Here is a 23,724-nt window from a genome sequence, read left to right as displayed (position 1 = left end):
GCTAGTGAGCCCTACAAAACTCATAACTTCCGTCACAGAGCTAGGCCGAACCCAATTCTTAACCGCATCAATCTTTTGGGGATCTACCATTACCTCTTCCTTTAAAACTACATGCCCCAAAAATGCAACAGAAGTCAACCAAAATTCACACTTAGAAAATATTGCATACAACATTTGTTTCCCAAGAACACCCAGAACAATACGAAGTTGATCGACATGCTCTTCCTCACTTTTCGAATAGACCAAAATATCATCAATAAAGACTATGACTAAGGAATAAAGAAATGGCTTGAACACCCCATTCATTAAACTCATGAAAGCTACAGGCGCATTAGTCAAACCAAAGACATAACTAGAAACTTATAGTGCCCATAGCAGGTTCTAAACGCCGTCTTGGGCACATCCTCAGGCTTACTTTTCAAGTGATGGTAGCGAGACCTTATATCAATCTTAGAGAAGACTTATGCACCTTGCAATTGGTCAAAAAAATCATCTGTGTGAGGCAATGGGTACTTGTTTCAGATAGTGACCCTATTCAATTGCCTGTAATCTATACACATTCTCATACTACCATCATTTTTCTTAACAAACAAAATTGGAGCATCCCACGGGGAAGCACTAGGATGAATAAAATCAAGAAGCTCTTGGATTTGAGCCTTAAGCTCTCTTAATTCTGTCGGAGCCATGGGATATGGAGAGATATAAATGGGGCGAGTATCAGGTTCTAAATCAATGCAGAAATTTATACCTCTATCCGGAGGCATACCAGGCAAATCATTAGGCAACACTTCTCTAAATTCTGACACCACAGGAATAGACTCAATAGATGGAGACTCAACCTCAACATCCTGAATATGAGTCAAATGAGCCAAACAACCCTGCCCTACCAGTTTCCTATCCCGAATGAAGGATATGATCTTAGCTTGCTTAGGCTTGTACACCCCTTCCTACTCTAACTTTTCCTTTCCCGAAATTTCTAGAGTTATAGACTTAGTATTACAATTAAGCACAACATAATATGGGACAACCAAGTCATGCCTAAGATTATATCAAAGTCAGTCATATAAAAAATCACCAAGTCAGCCCAAGTCTGAAAACCCATAAACAAAATAGGACAAACACGATAGACATGGGTGACTATGACAGACTTTTCAAGTGGGGTAGAAACATAGATGGGGGCATCAAGTATATTACAAATCATAGCAAATTCTGAGGCAAATCGCATGGATACATACGAATAAGTAGAACCCGGATCAAATAACACATTAGCCATTCGGTCACAGACAAGAATAGTACATGTGATCACTGCGTCAGACGCCTCTGCCTCGTTCTTGTGCAGAAAGGCATAACATTGAGCCATGTCATCTTGACGGGCGACTTCCCTTCCTAGCTACACTGCACCTCTGCCTGCGTTACCATATTCCCTACCTCCGCGGCCTCGCTGGTTTCCTTCTCGCCTACCTTGTGGACGCCCTCGACCATTATGCGCAGGTGGGGACAATCTCTCCTCATATGCCCAAGTTCACCACAGTTGTAACATATACGATCAAAAGATGGCCTGCTGCCCGCCGAAGGTGCGACTCCCTGGCTATCATGAATCAAATTATAAGGTAGAGTTCCCGAGTAATTACTTGTAGAGGCGAGCATAGAGGACTGAATTGGCTTGGCTGTAAGTATTGGCCTCCCTCACCCTTTGGAGTAAGAATCTTGAAAGTTACCCGAGTTTTTGGCCCTTTTATCCAATGCCTTAGCCTGACCGTCTCGCCTTACCCCCTCCACTTTCTTCACAAAGTTTGTTACCTCATTAAAGCTCATCCCTGCAGAGGTCATATGAATAGATAATACCTGCAACTCAGAGTTTAGTCCCCTAATAAATAAACGAACCCTTTCCTCCTCAGTAGTCACCAATTGAGTAGCATATCTAGATAAGGCATGGAATTTGGCCTTATAAGCAGTCACAGACATACCACCTTGCTCCAAAGCCATGAATTCATCCTTCTTGCGATCTCTCAAAGTCCTAGGCACATATTTCTCTGAAAACAGAGCATGAAATTGGGTCCAAGTAAGTAGAGGTAAAACTGAAGATCTACATTCCACATAAGCTCTCCACCACTGCTTAGCCTCACCTTCAAGTTGAAAAGTCACAAACTCAACCCCATGCTGATAGACAATTCCCAACTTATGAAGCCTCTCATAGCAATCTAGGATGAACTCATATGCATCCTAACTCTCAGAACCATGGAATACATGCGGCTTCAACTTCAAGAACTTAGTCAACATCTCATGCTCATTACCGGTCATAACAGGACCCAATAAAGGACGGAAGAAAGCATCACTACCTACATTCCCTCCCACCTTGGGGACAGTGATAACAATATGAGGATTGGCGGGAGCTTGAGTTTCTTGAACAGAGGGAAGCACTTCAAGACCAACCAACCCTTTCAAGAATGACATGATTTGCTGAGCTAACACTGGGTCTATGGGAGGAATACATGTTGTCTCAGCATGCACCTCTTCCTCTTGTCCAACATTCTCCTCATTCTCAACCTCTATTTTCTTTTCTACCTTTTCATGATGCGCAAGAGGGGCCTCATTTCTGGGAGCATTTTCAACCAGTGATCCATCCCTAGTAGGCGCCTCCCTTCCTCGGACTCTACCCCTAGCTCTTCCTCTACCCCTGCCTCAATCGACCGCGACCTCTCGTTGCAGATTCCTCAGCTGGAGTATTAACTGGAGCTACGGGCCTGACGCCATTGAATCTAGTGTTAACCATCTGCGAATAGAAGATTGAATGAGGTTAGATACCAATTTGAATCGCCATATACCAATTGGAATAAAGTTATAGCACGAAAGGAGACAAGAGAAGACAGAGAGATTTCTTAAAAGTCCTATAGCCCCTGAAGAAAAGTACATACGTCTCCGTACCATTCTACAAGACTCTACTAGACTCATTTTGGTACATCGAGATCAATGAACCTAGGCTATGATACCAACTTTGTCACGACCCAAACCATTGTGATTGGCACCCACACTAACCCTCCGGTGGGAGAACCATTCATACTAGTTAGTTAACCAACTTAATCAAAATACTAAAGCATTTAAGGTTACAGAAGCAAGTTTAAATGCTAATGAAAGAATTAGGGAGTCCCCATAAACTCCAAACCAATAGTCTAATAGTTAAACAAATGCGAAAAATACGCATAGAACCTGAAAGTCAATGTACCAAAACATTTAAAGTTCAACCATAAGTCTAAATAAGAAGGGTTACAACCCTAAACTAATGTACTAACAACTAACTAGAAAGTTTAAGTCCAAAATATGGACATAAACAGAAAGAGAACTCATGGCAGTCCGAAAGAACTGGCTTACCCTTGAATTCGAAGCGATCACTGATTTTCTAAATAAAGTCTGTCAATAGTCGCCTAAAGATGTCATGTACTCAAAAAAGAAAGAGCAAGTGTAGTATCAATACACAACCATAGTGTAATGGTAGGATCACGCGGCTATCCCACTAAGTGCAACATACATAAGCCATTACAACATAACAATAACATGCATACACCGAACACATACAATACCAATATTATTTACAAATAACGATCAAGTTCACAATTCTCAATTACACAGTTATGTCAAGTCAATAGTTCTCTCATGGAACCCAAACCCAAACTGTTAACATGCCGGAACGTGGTACCCGATCCAATGATTATGTCGGAACGTGGCAACCGATCCCATAATTATGTCAGAACGTGGCAACCGATCCAAGTTAGTGTGTCGAAATGCAACACCCGATACATTCAATAAGTCACAATCATAATCACAATGTACATTCTCACATTCATACAATCAAGTCATGATTTCATGGCATACAATTATTCAATCATCCCCATTTACGAATAATGCGATCAATAATGCAACATTCGCACATATACATGTATCATAATGGAGCAAGACAAACATATATCCCACAATCATGAAATCACAACCATCACCTACCTTTGAAACAAACTTGAATCCCCTAAGAAACTTGATTCTTGCCTTTTCGGATTCATTCCGCTTGTTCTTGGTCTATAAATAATTAATTTAACACGGAAATCAATAAACAATAACTAATTATCCAAATTACTAACAATTCTATCAACCCTAGATCATACCCATGATCCCCATACCCAGATTAGGGAATTTTTTCACCATAATTTTCAGATCGAAACCCTTCCCCATCGATAATTTCCCATTAGATTACGCTCTACAGATTGAAAAACATATTCGGGGAGTTAAAATCTTACCTTTAGCCTCAAGAATGGTGAAAAACTGTCAAGAAAACCCCTGGGTTCGTTCCTTAGCTCTCAAGTTCGAAAATTGCAGAATAAAATATTTTTGGGGTTATTTTTGACTTTAAGTCGCGTCTGCCTCGCCATGGCGGCACTCACCCCGCTACAGCGTCCTCGCCCTGGCGGCAGAAATCCCGCCTCAGCAACTTGCACGGAAACAGTGAGCAAAATTAATAATTCCAAGATCCTATTTCACAACACACCTTCAACCAAAGACACTTAGAAACTACCCGTTCACGCTAAGATCAATTTCGGGAGTTCTACTCGCCCGAATTCAATTTCGTAAAGTCGTACGGATTCCTTAACGTCTTAGCTATCTACTCATGTGATAGAATTCATAATTAGATCACCCAATTGCTACCAGATTTCCCTAGACCTCACAGACTCCGATTTCGTCCAAATCTAGACTAGGTTGGGAAATCTCAAGTTACTACGAAAAAGTTTTTCGGCCCAAAATCTTTCCCCGTTGGCTTTTCTATAACGACGGGAACATGTCGTTACAATAATAGTATTTGACCTTATGAAAACGTGTATCGTTTGGAATCCGAATTAAGTTCACTTAAGTAATTAGTATGTCATGCCTCAGAAAAGTCAAAGAGTTGTGTTTGAAGTATGTAAATTAAATAGATACATTCGTGTTTAATCTTCCAAATTAATTTATGTTTATAATTAATTAATATTTGTCTTTAATTTGTTGTAACTCTTGACCTTTCAACTTTGTAAGTGAATCTTCATATTCCAAAGCTATGTTTTTTCCCTATAAATACAAATCTTTCAATAGTATTTTCATAGAAAGATTTATATGTGATACAATTTTTGTGTGTGGAAGACTAGAGAAGCTTTAATCAAGTGAAGAAAAATTTCAAGACAAGAGGATTTGTGTCAAAATTATAAGGCATAATGTGATTATAGGGATCAATAACTCTTCAATTACTAGAATATCGGACCTTGATGTATTTGTTTTTTTTTCTTATTTGCCGATATTAGAACTATGATAAGACCCTCCATTTATGCAGTTGAATGTCACTTCCGTTAACTTGTCTTCCAAGATTTTAACTCTTTTTTTATGGTCAAAGGTTGAATGTTTATTACTATAGTTTTGTTTCAATTTACATTATTAACAAAAAGAGATTGTCTAAGAATTTTTCTATTTTCGTTGGTAGCCTTATGCTAAGCTTGCTCATGTGATATTTTTTTCTTTGTATTTGTAATTTTATTTTAAGAATGTATATGATTGAAGGGTGTATTTTTCCTATAGAAAATAAAACAAATGGGATCATCATAATAGTCTATAAGGCATGTAAAAACAGACAATTAACGCCTACAAGATATCTAATTTTAAATTATTAATACTACATTTTTTCCACCTTTAATTTTAAATATTTGTAAAGAATTATTCTTATATGTGCTTGTGGATAAAATCTATATTTTTTTTATTAAAATTATCATGAGATCCAAATCCCAAATTTAAAATAAATGCTACACCAAAATGCTTATGAAGTTAGAAGATCTTTTAACCTTCGACCAAATATTGCTCCTATTATATTTTTAACAAAAAAACCTAAAATATATTTTTTAAAACTTTTAATTGTAAAAATATTAATATTGTCATTTTGGCTCTCAACTAAATTAAAATCTGAATTATTTAATTAAATATTAATATTTTAATTATATAGTGACAAAATTTAAATACTAACTGTTGCACTTTAATTCTTTAGTTATTTCCTTCTAATTAAGTTTCCTTAGTTATAAATTTGAATTACTTAATTGCAGTCTACTTTATGAGAAGGAGAATTTCATCTTCTACTAATTAATGTCAAAACATGTTATATTCTTGAAATGTGTAACTATTAATTTAATTTTAACATTTGTCCTCTATTTTATGAGACAAGAGAGACATTTTAAGGAAGTTAATCATAAGGTAGTGTGCCTCTATATTTGTTTTTGCTACTTTATTTTTTCTTTAAAATAAATATAAAATTTATATATCGAAATCATAATAAGGGGAGGATTAAATTCAAAAGAGTTTCTTCGTATGAGTTAACTATACACTATAAACATTTATTATTTTACTTTTCATATTTTTGTTGTAACTCAAATACAATTTTAAAAGAATTAATGTGGTTTTTAATAATTCATATTTATCGTTATAGAGTACACGTGCAACACACTTGCCCAGATACTAGTATATATATATAGAGAGAGAGAGACAGAAAGGAAAAAAGAGATGCTATACGGTGTTGAATTTTGACATAAACGGGCGTGCATCTTAGCTAGTTTGGTGTATGAAGGTTGTGAGTTCGAATCTAGATACCCTTTTTCATTTTGTCTTTCTTTCCTTTTTCCATTTTTTCTTTTCTTTCTTTGCTTTTTAGTTTTTCTTCTTTTGATATTTTATATAAAAATAAATATATAATACTATTATATTTAATGAGATTATTTTCAAAACGAAAATCTATCCAGAAAAAGTTAAAATATTTTTTTTTCAATTTTATTTTTAGGAAAATATATAATTATATATGTGAATTGTATTATTAAATATATACATATCACTTGATCACATAAAAATAAATTGTTCTATGTGATCAAGTGATATGTATATATATAAATTAGAAATTTAAAGTTTTGAGTTTTGAAATTGTATTGGACATGTATTTTATTTAAAAAATATTTTAAAAATTTGTGGATAGAAATCTCGAAAAGTAATCTGAGCTCACTTTTTAGAAATTTTAAAAAATAATCTAAAATTAAATTAAATTTTATGATCAAATAAATAATTACCGATAAATTTTCAAAATTTGATCCTCTCTAAATCAAATGCTACAAAGATATGTGAAGATATTGGTCATTGTTTGTTCAAGGATTAAATAAAAACCTTTGCTACTCCAACTACTTAAGTTAGAATATAACAAATCAGAGGCGGAGCTAGATGGAGTTTGTGGGTTTGAACGAATCTACTAATTTTTCGTACACCATGTATTTGTATTACAAAATTAATTTAAATATATATGTATATTAACTTGTGAACCTTCTAACAATATTGATTGATAGTTCAGTGGTAAGGAACTGATGGTGAAAATATTTTTTTCACAATGTTTTTCTCTTCTGTCCTAAAATTTAGAAAAGAATGAAAAAAATATGGTGAAAGTATAACATTAAGATGTTAACTAACGATTAAGAAAACACAATTACAGCGACAATGAGAGAAAAGTGAATAATGAAGAATTTTAGTAAGAAACCATGTTTAAATTTTAAGAAAACAGAAAAACTCATGTCGTTGATCAGGGGTGGATCTAGGAAGGCCCAAGAAATGTCATGGAACATGGCTTTGTTGAAAAAATTTGATATATATAGAGACAGAAAGGAAAAAAGAGATATATTATACGGTGTTAAATTTTGAGTAAAAGGGCGTGTGCAACTAGCTAGTTTAGTGTATGAAGGTTGTGAGTTCGAATTTAGATACCCTTTTTCATTTTGTCTTTCTTTCTTTTTTCCCTTTTTTTCTTTTCTTCCTTTGCTTTTTATTTTTTCTTCTTTTGATATTTTATATAAAAATAAATATATAATACTATTATATTTAATGAGATTATTTTCAAAACAAAAATCTATCCAGAAAAAGTTAAAATACTTTTTTTTCAATTTAATTTTAGGAAAATATATAATAATATATGTGAATTGTATTACTATATATACAAATATCACTTGATCACATAAAAATAAATTGTTCTAAAACATTGAGTAGTATATTTTTCAGCCATATTCTTGTATTGTGTATTTCTTTTAAATATTATTTAATTTTAAAAAACTCTCTAATAAATGAAAATAACATAGTAAAAAAAAATCTAGTTGTGGAACATGTATGAATTTCCTTTATTGTGATCTAATGCATGCGTATGGTTAAAGACTTAGTTTTAATTTTTCAATGTTAAAGACTTAGTTAACCCTAAAAATCTTTTTTACATCTTTTCATTATAATTGTAGAGGATATTTTTATAAATAAATATTTTTATGTAATGCATGTTATTTTCAATATATCAAACTAACTAATATATATAAAAAATATTTATATATAATTAATGCAAGCATTATAATATAAGTGTTGATGTAAACACTATAAATATATTCTGTTTAGTTTTATTTTTATATATTTTATCAAATAACTCCGTATTGTATTTAATTATCGAGAAACAAATTGTTCAAAGTACTTCTTTTTTAGTACCTACTTATATTGAGCAGGTGTAACATTTTTCCCAACCAATCAATATTGTCGAAAGCATGTGAACCGTCAAAATAGCCAGCTCTTCAGTATTGTGTCAATGATGGAGTACTATTACCTCCTTTTTTCAGTCTCTTTACATGCTATCTAGGAGTAATAAATTCCAACTGTTCCTTTTGTTTTCCGATGAAATGAGATTATTTGTGCGGTTATAATGAACTAGTGAAATTTTCATAAGATATATATATATATATATATATATTAGTATGAGATATATAAATAATGTTGATATTTCTTTTTGTTCGTGACATAATAGATTTTTTTATTTTTTTAAATATATTTTTAAAAATTGCATAATTAAAGTGCAAACTATTTATATGTATATAGTAGAATAAAATATTTATCGTTGTGCAGTAAATTGAACAAAAGATCATATTTTGAAATAACAACATATTGTATTACATTGAAAATATTTTTTATGAATTTCCTCTATCTTTATAGAAGTGATTCTCTAAGCAAATTCTGATTTCGTAAATAAAATTAAATTTTTATTGTGTCTTTATTATTATATTTTTCTATTATAATTTTTTTTTTAACATAACTAAATAGTTATAAATATTATGAAAATGAGACATACAAAAGTTATGAATAATATTTACGAGTAGGAAGTTACAAGTAAGCTGAAAAGACATGAGTTATGGATTTTGTTAGACACTAAATGCATTAATAATTATGTATTGATTTTATTTGTAAAAATAAATAAATGAATGTGAAAGTCAAGAGTGAAAAAACAAAATGAACTAAAAAATAAAATAATTGGTGACTACATAAAAATTGTAAATATATATTTCAAACAAAAAAGAGTAGTGACAAAAACAAATTATTATATACCAAAGAAAATGACATCATAGAATTGATATTTTATTTTTAATTTTTATTTGCAAGCATAATAAATATGAAGCTCCTGATCTCATAATTTCTTTTTGTTGAAATGAGATAATTATATTAATAATGTTTCATAACAAAAAAAAAATAGTAGAATAGTAACAAATTAAATGAGTAGCATTGTCAATACATGTAGCTAAGTTATTTATACAAATTAAAGTTATAAAAAAAATTCTAACAAAAATAGATATTACTAATACAACTCAAAGTAAAAAAAAATTCTAACAAATATCATCTCTAATTATTCTTTAAAGATATTTCTTCTACCATTTTTCTTTGCAAGTAGATCCGCCAGCATATTCTACTCCATATATCAAACTCTTTTGTCATATGCTAACCAATTGAATAAAAACATAATTATGAATAAATAAAATATCATACGAATTAAAAAAATAATTATATCAAAAAAAAGAAAGAAATCTAAACTATATGAATATTTATGTAAATTATTTTTCAATTGTACTCTTAATAAATAATAATCATCTCTTGAAATCTAGCAAATATTATAATCAAACTACATTATGAGAAATCTGAGGCTAATGTATAGCGTAATGCTTTTGTATTAGCTGGTAAAAAATACAGAGTACATCATAGTGTATTTATACACTTGCAAGTCGTGTAGAGCATAAAGAGTAATACTCTTAATACAAGACAACTATCTAGAGATAGAGTTATACTTTAACATGGACTCTATATCTAAGATTACCATAGTAACTAATAATTATATCTAACTGATCGTATCTCGATCTTTAACACTTTCCCTCAAGCTAATTGGAGGTGAGTTTACTACTCTTAGCTCGTCTCTGAAGAACATGAATTGGTCCTTTGCCAGTGTCTTCGTGTGAATGTCAGCTAGTTGATCTCTGGATCGAACAAATTGAGTGATGAACTGTCCTTGAGCTACTTTTTAACAAAATGATAATTCAATTCTACATATTTGGTTCTAGCATGTAATATTGGATTTGTGGTCACCTACAGTGCACTCATATTGTCACAAAATAGTGTAGGAGCAAACTTGATATATACTCCAATATCTTGCAAACTGTAAGTCAGCCATGTGATCTGAGAAGCTAAGTCTCTATACTCAGCTTCTGCACTTAACCTTGCAATTGTGTTCTATTTTCGAGAGGACCAGGACACACAATTTGCACCAAGATATATGATATAACCAGTGGTGGATCTTTTTGTTGTTGCACATCCTGCCCTGTCAGCATATGAGAAACCATACAACCTGAGTGAGGATTGATAAGTAATACACAAACCATGAGTAATAGTTCCCTTTACATATATGAGTATTCTCTTTACAGCTTGGAGGTACACATAATTTGGATTATGTATGAACTGACTTTCAAGGTTCGCATCTTGAGTTATATCTGGTCTGGTTAGTGTCAGGTATTGTAAGATTCCTACAATGCTCTTATATACTGAGGAATCAACTGGAGTCCCAGTAGCTTCCTGCATGCCATGCTTCTGAACTAAGGGAGTAGGTACTTCCTTTGCATATGCCATGTCCACTTTCTTGAGCACATCAATAACATATTTTTCTTTGAGACAAGTGAATTCCACATGGAAAATAGAAAACTTCAACACCTAGGAAGAAACTTAGTTGTCCAAGGTCTTCATGATAATTTCAATGTTCAATTTCTTCACAACTTCATCCATTTGCTTTAAGTTGTTGCTTGTCACAATTATGTCATCTACATATAACAACAGTAGTATTGTTCCTGATGGACTATGAAGAGTGAATATAAATGAGTCAGCTCCGCTACACTTGAAATCAATGTGGAGCAGATACAAGCTGAACCTTTCAAACCAGGCTCTAGGAGACTGTTTGAGACCATACAATGCCTTTTTCAACTGGCAGACATGGCTCTGATAGTTTGGATCAACAAATCGTGGTGGTTAAATCATGTACACTTCTTATGCAAGATGTCCATGGAGGAATACATTTTTAATATCAAGTTGTCTAATAAATCAATGTTGTGTGATTGCAAGATATAGAACAACTCTTATAGTAGTTGCTTTCACAACAGGGCTAAAGGTTTCTTCAAAATCCACTCCTTCAAGCTGTGAGTAGCCTTTTGCAACTTATCCGGCCTTATGTCTTTCAATTGAACCATCTGACTTCATTTTGGTCTTAAACAACCATTTAGATCCTACTACATTCATCTTAGTAGTTCTAGGAATCAGATTCCAGGTCTCATTTTCATGCAGTGCTTGCAAAACCTCTTTCATAGATTTTACCCAATGTGGAATGCTAAGTGCTTCTTTGAGGGACATAGGTTCACTGAGTGCAATGTTTTTCCTAGTTGCAGATAATGAAGTATGAGATAAGTTTTTAGCTTTTGACCTGGTTATCATGACATGTTCTGATATCGATGGTTGAGATAGAGCCTGTAATTGTGGTTGGACTTGATCAGTAAAGAGTTTAGATATATCAGCCTCAAGTTGAAGTCCCCTTTGATCTGCAATGCTGAATTCTTTGGGTTACTGCTCATCCTCAAATAGTTGTGTCTGCATCATTGCAACATCTTGTGCCTCATTAGGAGAATCATTAAACGAGTTATCGAGTGATGTGGGAAATGTAGATGTTGACAATTACTTAGTATATTATTGAGGTTCTTCATGTGCTGGTTCATCTAGCAATATATCTGTTAACACTTCCCCTAAAACATCATGTAGATCATCAGGAAGATGCTCAGACGAGTCAGACTCCTGGCTTGGCAAGTCATCAATTGTGGTCTTTGATTCTAAGAAAAATTCAGAGAATGTGGCAAGATGAGTGGAACCTGCAGAATCACTTTCATTATTGTTTCCCTGCACATAAGAACGAGTTAGTTTATCTAAGACAACATGTCTTCTTGTGGATGGATAATAACAAAGGCTACTGTATCCAATGAAGACACATGGATATGTCTTTGGTGAAAACTTGTTGCTTGCTTTGATGTAGGGAAAACACCTACACCCAAACACGTTTAAGCTATTGTAATCATGATGTGTTTCATGAAGTTTATGGAAAGGTGTGTTCTTAAGTACTGAAGATGGTAGCCTGTTTATAAAAAACACAACTGTAAGAAAGGCTTCCGTCCACATAAATAAAGGCAATTTAACGTGAAACAACAATGTTAAATCAGTCTATACTATATGCATATGTTTCCTTTCAGCAATACCATTCTACTCAGGTGTATTTGGACATGATATATGCCTTAAAATACCACAATTGTCCAAGTGGTTAATGAACTTTGAGCTAGAGAACTCACCGCCTCCATCACATTGGAATACCTTAATGCTTTTAGTAAACTGTTTTTCAACCATTTTTTTGGAACTTAACAAACAAAGAAATCTGATTTCCTTCTCAATGGATATAACCAATTGTATCTACTATGATCATCCAAAAACAATGCATAGAATTTCATGTGTTGTGAAGACTCAACCGATGCAGGACCCCACAAATCACAATGTATTTTAAGCAATGGTTCTTTCTCAGTTTTATTTCTCAAATTAAAAGGCAATTTACAACCTTTTCCCATTTGACAACTAACACAAAAAGTAGGATTTTTATTCCAACTAGTGATATTGATACACTTATTTTTGTCTAAAACTTCTAAAAATTTAGAGTTTGGGTGCCCAAGTCTGGTATGTCAAACATCACTAGAACTAAATCTAGAACTTAAACTACTCATTCATGTCCGTGTTGTTGCCAATGCTAGCAGATTGTTGTCTTCCAAGGCATAGATACCTCCCTTTCTAGATCCATTGGCCAACTGCTTTCCTGTTACCTTGTCCTTTACATCAAAAGTTGATTCGTAAAACTCAATTGTGCAGTAATTATCCTTAGTTAGCTTACTTACCGAGAAGAGTTTCTTCTTAAGTTCAGAGACAACAAAGACCTCATTTAGTTTTAAACCAGATACACTTCCACTACCTATGTGAGTGATATTAAGTTCACTTCCATTTTCCACTACTATCTTATCAGTCCCTTTATAAGGTTTTAGATTAGATAGCTTACTAGTAGAATTTGTCATGTGAGTACTTGCTCCTGAGTCCACATAGACTGCATAATCTCCAATGTTAAGATCATTCAGATTAATAGATGTTAAGGCTCAGGGAAAGTAATATGATGGTTGGTATGAGAAATCCCACCTATAGAAGCATTTGAGTGCAGTGTGGTTGTTCCTACCACAAATTTGACAAGCAATAACTTATTCCTTCTCCCTGGAGGGATTTTCAGTGTTTTGTCCTTGAGCAGCTTGATGTGTGCTTTGTCCAAATGGTCTAAAACCCCTGCCTCTTGAGTTACAGTTCATATTTACCCTCTTTGAATAGGAGTTTCCTCTACCCCTATAGTTGTTGGACCTGTTTTGATTTACATGTTGATCAGTGAAGGTTGTGTTATGGTTAACATGTTGAGATTATTCTCCATCGTCTTCCCTGAGATCAAACTCAATGCATTGATCAGTTGGTTCAAAGTTGGATAAGGTGGTTTGCCAAGCATGACAGTCCTGAAGGTTTTATACTTAGGACCTAGACCTCTAGCAAAATTTATCACCTTGCTATCCTCATCTACTGGCTTGTGTATGGCTTCTAAACCATCACATATGCCTTTGAATTTTTTCAAGAACTCATCTATAGACTTGTTTCCAAGCTTGATAGTTTGAAGTTGTTGCTTTAATTGAAATTCTTTGTCCTTGGTATCTTGAAGGTAAGTTTCCTCCAAGGTTTCCCACATCTCTTTTATAGTATTGCAGCCTACAATGAGGTACATGGTTTCCTTTGATAATGTACCAGAGATCCAACTTCTCAGCATCACATCCTTCTCCTCCCTATCATCATTTCCACTGCCTTTATCATTGGTTTTGCCACTGTTTTTGCACTGCTAGAAGTGTCTTCTTCAGTGATAATTGTTTTTGGTTCATCCCGAATGAGATATGTTAGTCTCATGACTTGGATAAGTTGCAACATTTGAGTCCTCCATATCACGTAATTTGAGGGCTTCAGTTTAATGGAGACTAAAGCAATGAGATGGTGAAGTGAGGAGGTTGAAAGTGTGTTGGAGGCTGATGCCATTTGGCTTCTAAAACAAAGTTTTAGTAGTCAAGAATTCTAGCGGAAGAAGAGCTTAAAGCTCTGATACCATGAGAAATCTGAGGCTAATGTATGGCACAATGCTTTTGTATTAGCTGATAAAAAATACAAAGTACATCATAGTGTATTTATACACTTACAAGTCGTGTAGAGCATAGAGAGTAATACTCCTAATACAAGACAATTATCTAGAGATAGAATTATACTTTAACATGGACACTATATCTAAGATTATCACTAGTAACTAATAGTTATATCTAACTGATCGTATCTCGACCTTTAACACATTATATCTCCGCAAACTGACTATTGGAGAGAATATCACAAACTAACAACACATTATTCCTTATTATAAAGATATTTTTTTTATCATACTTTCTTGGAGAATGATACTACATACATAAATAAAATATTAAGAAAACATGTCCAAGTACATAAAAATAAAAAAGAAAAACTTGAGAATAAAGTAGTTCTTACCTTCATGTACTTCTTTTTTGTTACATGTTAGTTAATTCACAAACTAATATGATGAAGAAGAGAAAATGTATTCTTGAAAATGTGATTCTTCATGAAATTAAATATAGTTTTATATAGGCAAAATAGAGGAAATAAAAAGAAAGACTTGAGAATAAATATTTCTTACCTTTATGTACTTCTTTTTTGTTACATGTTAGTTAATTCACAAATCAATATGACGAAGAAGAGAAAGGATGATGTTGAATGTGAATCTTCATGAAACAAAAGATGAATTTATATAGACAAAATAGAGGAATACTATAAGACAACATAAACTTACAAATTAAAATTTGGAGGTTATGGACATTAAAACTATGTGAGTCATGAAAATTAATAAAAGTAAAAATTAAAGAGGTGTAAGTCATGGGTAATAAAAAGATTGTGAAGAGTTTTTGTTGTAAATGTTCCTTCTTTAATAAAATATTTATTTATACCAAATTAAGTAATTTACTTTTATTAATACAATAATTAATTTAAATAAGAAATAATGTCACAAAAGGAGGAAAAAAAAAATAATACAAATGAAGACCATAGAGAGGTGCCACATCACCTTGTCTATGTTTCTCCTTTATCAAATAAAATGATTTACATAGAAAAAATATTTGTTTTTAATCGTAAAAGAAAAAGAAATATATAAATACTTGACAAGTAATAAAAACGAGTTACTAGAGAACAAAAAATAAATTGTCATTTTTATTGTATCTTGCACAGAATAATCATTGTCTTTATAGTACAAAATATTTCTCAACTTGTACGAATTAAATGATGTTGATTATTGGACAAAGACAAAGTTAACATATAAATAACTTAATTATTCATGAATTAATTTTATATTATGTGAATATTAATTATTATCGCAAAATTAATAGTTATATGCAAAGGACAATTAAGCTAATGTTTGACCATAGATTTCTAAATATTTTAGACAAATATTATTTGGGTGAAATTTCACCATGTGTTTGACCATAGTATTTGGGAAACATATTTCACTTTTTTTTTATAGAGAAAATATGATTTATACCCATAAGTTTTAAAAACTATCAAAACTAACCATAAGTTTGTATTACAAATCAATTGAATCTTCGTTACAACAAATAACTAGCAGTGCCCATGACACTGGAGCAATGTGATAGTTTGGAGTGAGTGCAATAAGCATCATTCCATAAATCGTGAAGTAGACAAAGTACATTATTTTGTTACCCTGAGCTGATTGTTCATCATTTTCATCAATAACCATATCATCACTCTTCATCAGTATTTTGGTGTTCACATAAAAAATTATGTAATACAGTGCAAACAACTACTATAAAGGGTATCTTTGTAAAATACAAAAGTTTGGTGTAGAATTTAAATTTTTAAAAGATTCCAAATAATGATATTTGACCCAAATACTAGTTTTTTCTAGTATTTGGGAATTTGAGTTATTTGCCAAATAATGACAAATTGTATGGACAAACACTATTTGCCAATTTTTCCCCCAAATTTTACTTGGGAAATCTATGGCCAAATGGGTCCTAAGAGTTGGGAATGCAATTCATCGTTGGAATGAGGATAATGAAAAGTCGTAGTAACAATTACTCCCTTTTGTTATGCTCTACCACATCATTACGCCACTTAGACACAACATGACATAAGATTGTCCATGTGGAAGACTTATATTGGAGAACAATAGTGCTTAATGGAATATTCTAGAAACATATGGAGAATTCCTAAGAAGACCTTAGAATTCCATGGATTTGCATGAAAAGTCTTTGAAATCTTCTAGTTGTGTAGAGAGTTCTAGAATAGTAACTTGTACATAATTAATATTTGTAAATTAGCCCCTAATGAGTAGTATAAATAAAGGAGCACCCATTGTAATGAAATGAACCAAGTAAAAGCAAGCAATCTCCAAGTAATATAAAAATCTTCTTAGAAATTCTCTTGTGTCTTTCTTCATTCTCTTAGCGATCTAATTTGAAAAAGGCTTACTTGAGCTTACAAGAACGTGAAAGATTCGTGAGTAAGTTGTCAAGTGTCGCATAGAGTGCTTAGTAAAAAGTCTAAGTCCGTGACAAAGTAGTATCAGAGTCAGGTTGATACTAATGGAATGACTAACGAGGGAGACATCAATGTTTCTAGCCCCACCAACGTCAAGCAAGATGGTGGAAAGAAGCACCTAAAGGGAAAGAAAAACCTTAAGAGAAACGAGGAATTGTTACTCGACCCTACACCAAACAAAGCCCTGACATCTCACTGACTTTCAACCACTAAAGTGAGTGACGATAAACGTGGAGAGGAGCCCATTGACATCACGCTCGAAGTAGAGTGGAGCACAACGGTTGACACGACGAGGCATGCTATGGAGATCTTAGGAAAACGCTTGAACGAGGTCGATATCAAGTTCAAGACTTTCGAGGACTTCACCCTTGAGGAGAATGACAACTTTCGCAGTAAGTTAGAGAGGTGCCAACATGCATAGTATAAGATGAAATAAGCCATCACTTTCTTAGAGTGTCAACTCATGGATGCATTAAGCACAATTGAAATCATGAGAGTCAAGATGAAAGCACTCAAACTAGAGGGGATTGAAGTTGGAGGGTCAGCATCGTTCGACAAAGATAGGGAGGCCAAGGTTGAGGCTCCCAAGCCACCAATGTTCAAAGGTGTTTGTGACGCGCAAGAGGTGGACAATTTTCTTTGGCATTTAGAGAATCTTTAAGTGTAACAGGGTAAAGAGTGATGAGAACAAGATCAACAATGTTGTATTGTACCTCTCAGAGATGGACATGCTATGGTGGAGACGCAAAGAGTCCAAGATAGGGAAGGGACTTTACACCATCAACACTTGGGAGCAGTTCCGAGAAGAGTTCAAGAAGACATTTTTTCCCAACAACATCATCTATGAGGAAAAACACAATCTTAGGGAGTTGAAGTAGACATGCAATATACGAGAATACGTGAAGGATTTCACCACTCTCACACTTCATATTCCCAACCTCACGAATAAAGATATGTTGATAGTGTTAAGGTGTCTAAAGAGGCAAGGAGTTTAAATTGAAGAAGGAGTCTCACTTGAATTAGAACTCTAAGTCAAGAGAGTTCAAGTCAATAAGGAGTTTGAATTGAAGAATGACTCTCTGAATTGTTGTGCTTAAATAGAAGCAAAGTCATTCATAATACTTGTGCACTTATCGAGGAAAAAGAACAATTGAGAAATTTAACTTCGCAAGTACTACTAGCGGATTGAAGGATCACATCGAAGAGCCTAGTCTTTTTTGCAGAGTTTATGTGTTAAGATTTTTTCTTTGTGATTGATTCTTGATGTAATCTTAGTTCAATGAGTTACAAATTGAATTAGGAGTGTTGTCTTCAAGTTGGAATAACTCGAAAAGTTGGGAACACATACTTTGGGAGGTCTTTGTTGAAGTTTAGGATTTAGAGTTGGTTCCTAGGATTGCAAGAGTTGTAATCTGAATTCATAACTTAAAGTTTAGAAATTAGAGTTAGTTCCTAGGATTGCAAGAGTTGTAATCTGAATCCATAACTTGAAGTTTAGGAATTAGAGTTAGTTCCTTAAGTTACGGAGTTTGTAATCTTAAATTGTTGAGGCTTAGTGATTTAGTGAAGTTGGAGTTAAATCCCGTAAGAGCAGGGGTCGTGATTTTTTACACCTTTTGAGCCGAGTGTTTACCATGTAAAAACATTGTGTTCCTGTTTCGTTGGAACATATTAGGCAACTTGTTTCACTAATAAGTGAATCCAGAATAAATTATTAGGTCCTGCAAAATATAGTAAGTTTCCTCATAAATACTGAGTGATTCTTATGTATTTTTTGTTTTGTTGAAGATGGTGATGTTACAAAGTACTCATGGAGTAAGTTTATGGATGATTTTTTTTTTAGTTTACAATCTATAACCGAAATACGAAACTTCATACTATAAAATAACATTTCCATTCAGCAAATAAATAAATAAAACAACCGTGAATAGCATAATTCCGATTATGAACTATGTATCATTTACTAGTTCACAACATTGCTTTAACTAACTTGAGAAATCCTTGGAAAGATGATCCTCCAACATCAGTGGCTTCTTCAGCTTTCATCTTCCATTCTCTGGCCTTGGACCTCATCTCCTTCCCCTTTTCCCCTTCCATCATCTCACTCACGAGTTTCACCACTTCTTCTCGTTTCACATCATGATTAATTTCCATCCCGATCCCCCATTTTTCACACGAGTAGTGGCAATTTGTTTGTTGATCAGAGAAGAAAGGCCAACAAATGACCGATACACCTTCAGATATGGTTTCCATCATTGAGTTCCATCCACAATGAGTCAAGAATGCACCCACAGCCGGGTGGCGTAGCACTTGTTCTTGTGCACACCAATTCACCAATATACCCCTATCCTTAATCTCCTCAAGAAATTCCTCCGACAATGTGGCTGACTCACCCTTGATAATATCTTGACGAATTATCCATAAAAATTGTTGCTTGCTATTGGCAAGACCCCACGCGAATTCCAAGAAATGATCATTGGTCATTGTTGTCACACTTCCATAGTTAACATACAAAACAGAGTCAATTTCTCTGTTATCTAACCATTCAAAGATTGTAGTGTCCGGTTTCCATAAGCTTGAGTTGAGCGATAGAACTTGGCTATGATGAGGGACATGTTTTCTCAGCAAGGGGCCGAGTGGCCCTATCGAGTAAATATTAGAGAAATTGAAATTTGAGACTATAGTTTGTAACAATTCGTGCTCGAATTCCTCAAATGTGTTGAACATTATAGCAGATGCTTTGAGGCAATTTTGAGCTTCCTCTCCCATGAAATCGAACATTATATCATTAGGATCAGTAGTTCTAAGGAAGCTGGGAAGATCTTTGAGTTTAACATCCTTCATGCCAGGAATCCAATCTATTGGTGTGTCAAGAGTGCCATCTATGAGGTAGTTATCATCTGTGTAAAATAAAAGAAGATAAGTGTGCATTATTTATCAAGAGAAAATAATGCACCATTAGCTTTATGTACTAGTAATACTTTGTTTGGTACACCTGATATTGTATTATGTGAGGGGTATTCTTGTAAACAAAGTAATATACTTAGAAATTATGCAATGCATATTACTTTTAATACATCAAATTAAACACTGCGTAATTAAGTTCACTTACTTTTGAATGGGAAAATTCCTCGTTTGATAAGTTGACGATAATGCAAATATCCAACGAAGGCACAAACAGAAGCAGTCCAGAAAGTAACATCCGGAATGCCCAGATCTTGAGCAGCCTTAATGCCAAACGTCATAACTCCATCTGAAATTACACAGCTAACTGGTGGTACCTCACCAGAATTGAGCTTAGTAAGAAGCTTTTTAAACGGAACTAAACAGGTCTTTCGAGTATCACAAAGCAATGTTATATCCTGAGTCGCGTTCTCATCTGATGGTGGCATTCCATCTGGGATGGTCGCGAATTTGAAATCAAGCAAACCTTTCACTGAATCAACACCTTTGGATTGAATTAGACGTTTGTGGTTGAATTCAGTGTTCACAAATGTTATATGAAAGCCTCTTGAATGAAGAAGTTTTGCTAGTGACATCATGGGTGTAACATGTCCTTGTGATGGATAAGGGAGAAGAACAGCATGAGGCTTTGTTGCTTCATTAATTGAACCCATTCTTAGATTATTTCTTCCTATTTTTCTTTTGTTCACTAACTAACTATACACAAGTTTCTGTTTTCTTGGCTTATATATATATATATATATATATATATATATATATATATATATATATATTATATAGTAGCTAAAATGATGTCTATGGTTGCCCTTGAAATGTCCTTGAAATTGAATAAAAATGTTATCATCAGTTAAGAATTTGTTCTAAAAATGTATTTGCCGTCAATAATTTGATCCCAAAATATATTTTTTATTAGTTACTTACTGGGAAAAAAAATACCCTTTTCTCGATAAATATATTATTTCTTTCTTTTCATACTCAAAATCTTTTATAAGTTGCATGATTTTAGTCTGTCAAGAGAGGAGACAGTTTTCTTGAGCGCATTTATTCCCAAATTAGCAAATCTTTTTCATGTTTGTAAACTTCATTTGTCAGAAAATTCGCATATTGATTTGCCTCCCACCTAATATGTTTATAAGGAGTTGTTGACTTTTAATAAATATTTACGATCTTTAACAATAGCCCGAGGAGGATGACACTATATGTCCTCTTCTTTGATGAATTTGACACGAGTAGACACCCTATTTCTACCACTACATTAAAAATGATCTTTAACGGCAATAATTCAATTGCTGCTAAATATGTATTTTTAGGGCCAATTAGCACTCTTTGTATATGTCCTTAAAGCCTTTAGCGACATTGGATCTAATGACACTTAACTAATGCCGGTAAAGACTTTAGTACTCTTTATTAATGTGTCTATTTATTGTCGCTAAAAGTTATTTTTGTTATAGTGTACCTTCATTTGTTTATATCTCATATTTTTTACTCCCTTTGTTTTAATTTATCTCGTATCGTTTGATTGAACACGAAATTTAAAGAATAAAAGAAGACTTTATTGTGTTTATCAAATTGTTCTTATTAAAGTCACTTTTTTGTTTATTTTTTGTTGACTTTTCTTCACAATAAAGTATTATGTTAACAAGAATAAAATGGAGATGTCATTAAATAGTTGTCAAATAGGAAAAAGAGACTTTCTCCGAGAATAGACTATAAGAAAATGTATCACATAAATTAAGACAAAAAATATAATTATTTAGCCATTGTTTTATACTCTATAGTTTATTTTTATAGTAATGCTTTAAAGTAAACTTTATCTTACTTTTCTTCATTATACCCCTCCCTAGGAGCCCCTACCTTTGTGCTTTCTCCATGACTCGAACTCACAAACTTACTTTTCCTGAGTATGGCTTTACCTACCTGAGTATTCCAACAATATCCACTTTTCTTGATCATATCTCTAAAATTATCTAACATGTTATAATTATCCTTTATATTTTCATTTTTAGTTTTTGATCCTGATATATGTACTTTTCTTTGGAATCTTAATTAATTTGAATTTCCCCTAAATAAGGTCTATTAAAAGGGAAAACACTTCTAATCAAGTTTTTTTTTTATTTTAAAAAATTAAATTTAAATCTCTCATTAAAAAATAAAAAAATTTGTATCACATCCCATCACAACTCTCAATTATATTTTCTGTGTTAGACTTTCCATCAAGTTGACTAAAGTGTGGCTTACATGTTCCTATATTCCATGTATTAATGAGTAATATTCCAATAGATTCCTCCTTTGTGCGCATTCTTAGAGGAATCCTTGAAACTAATTCCAATATATCCCTCCTTGTCCTAATTATACAAGTTGGGAAGTTCACGTCACGTAAAACAAATAGTAATATTGTAAGAAAGTTATGGCCTATAATAAGATTACTATATTATATGGCATCAAGCATCCTTAATCGCTCTTCGAGACTTTTACTAGAATATTCCTATGATATATACTTATTGGAATATTTCCAAGTGCTTAATATATATCACATACTTTTCAACTAATCCAAACGAAAGTATAAGTTCGACATTTTAGAAGTTTATTATATAAATGTAAGAATAATTTTTACTTGTGGCCCAAATTTACTTGTGACCCAAGTTATATCATAAATAATATTTAACGAAGAATAGATTTCGTCCATACATTGGTTACTTGATAGACGTACCAGATTAAGTCTTAACCTCTATAAATTGATCCTCCCTTCCCCCATTAGGGTTACTACATATTCTCTACATTAATTCCATCACTGACGGCTGTGATAACATAAAGCTAGGACAAGGAGGTAGAAATCAATTTACTGTGTATTAAAGTATTTAATCTTACAAGTGACATTCGAGCCTGAATTTTTGAACGGATAATCTTCGTATATCTTGCATCTTTATAGATAGTATTTACGTGATATGTATATATGAAATTATATTTATGGTTCATAATTTGAAGCCCAAAAATCGTGCGATATGTGAAGATTGTTATGAACTGTCATAGTTTTTTTTTTTTGAACGATTTAATTTGAATGTTTCATAGAAACTTTGATCGTTAATTGGTTAAATTAACGAAGTAAAAGAATTGAAAATAGGGTTATATGGAGGCGGCAACCTTTTTGAGAATTGGTTTTTTTTTTTATCTCATAGTGGTTCTGCTCGTTATTTCCTTGTAATTAATGAACTTAATTTCAAGGTCTTTCATCATTTAAAGTTGAGTGAATTGATAAATATTTGGATTGCATTAAAGTAATGCAAACCAAACATATCAAGAAAGGTGCCACAATGAGCACTGAGCTTTTTGAAATTATACACACTGATATTTGCGACCCTTTGATGTTTCATTTTTTGGTGGAGAAAAATATTTTATCACCTTTATCGATGATTTTTCACGTTATGAATTTGTCTATTTGTTGAAAGAAAAATCTCAAGCAGCGGACGTTCTCAAAGTGTACGTTAATGAGGTTGAAAGACAATTAGATAGGAAAGTGAAAATCATTATCAGATAGATGTGGTGAATATTATGGAAAATATAACGAATTAGGACAATGTCAAGGTCCATTTGTGAAATTCCTCGAAGAACATGGCATATGTGCATAGT

General features: G+C 33.0%; 2 protein-coding genes across 3 annotated transcripts in view; one reads left to right on the top strand and one right to left on the bottom strand.

Moving 5' to 3' along the window:
* The window catches only part of LOC125808456 (ras-related protein RABH1e), a 942,753-nt gene that overhangs the window by 27,182 nt on the left and 891,847 nt on the right, over positions 1-23,724 (top strand). The window lies entirely within an intron of this gene.
* Positions 19,102-20,763, bottom strand: LOC125808360 (linamarin synthase 2-like). Its single transcript, XM_049488071.1, has 2 exons — positions 20,246-20,763; positions 19,102-20,033 (listed from the first exon to the last, which is right to left on the bottom strand). The coding sequence occupies exons 1-2, from the start codon at positions 20,748-20,750 to the stop codon at positions 19,102-19,104; spliced, it is 1,437 nt and encodes a 478-aa protein (XP_049344028.1). The 5' UTR covers positions 20,751-20,763.

The sequence above is a fragment of the Solanum verrucosum genome, unplaced genomic scaffold (assembly GCF_900185275.1).
Source record: "Solanum verrucosum unplaced genomic scaffold, falcon-dt-bn FXZP01000112.1, whole genome shotgun sequence".
In the NCBI taxonomy this organism is placed as follows: Eukaryota; Viridiplantae; Streptophyta; class Magnoliopsida; order Solanales; family Solanaceae; genus Solanum; species Solanum verrucosum.
This window is presented reverse-complemented; position numbering and strand designations above follow the sequence as displayed.

Excerpts from the sequence above, each read along its gene's own strand:
- LOC125808360 (XM_049488071.1), bottom strand. The coding sequence starts at position 20,750 with ATGGGTTCAATTAATGAAGCAACAAAGCCTCATGCTGTTCTTCTCCCT. Across the intron at positions 20,034-20,245 it reads AGGAATTTTCCCATTCAAAA|ATGATAACTACCTCATAGAT; the intron begins GTAAGTGAACTT and ends TATTTTACACAG.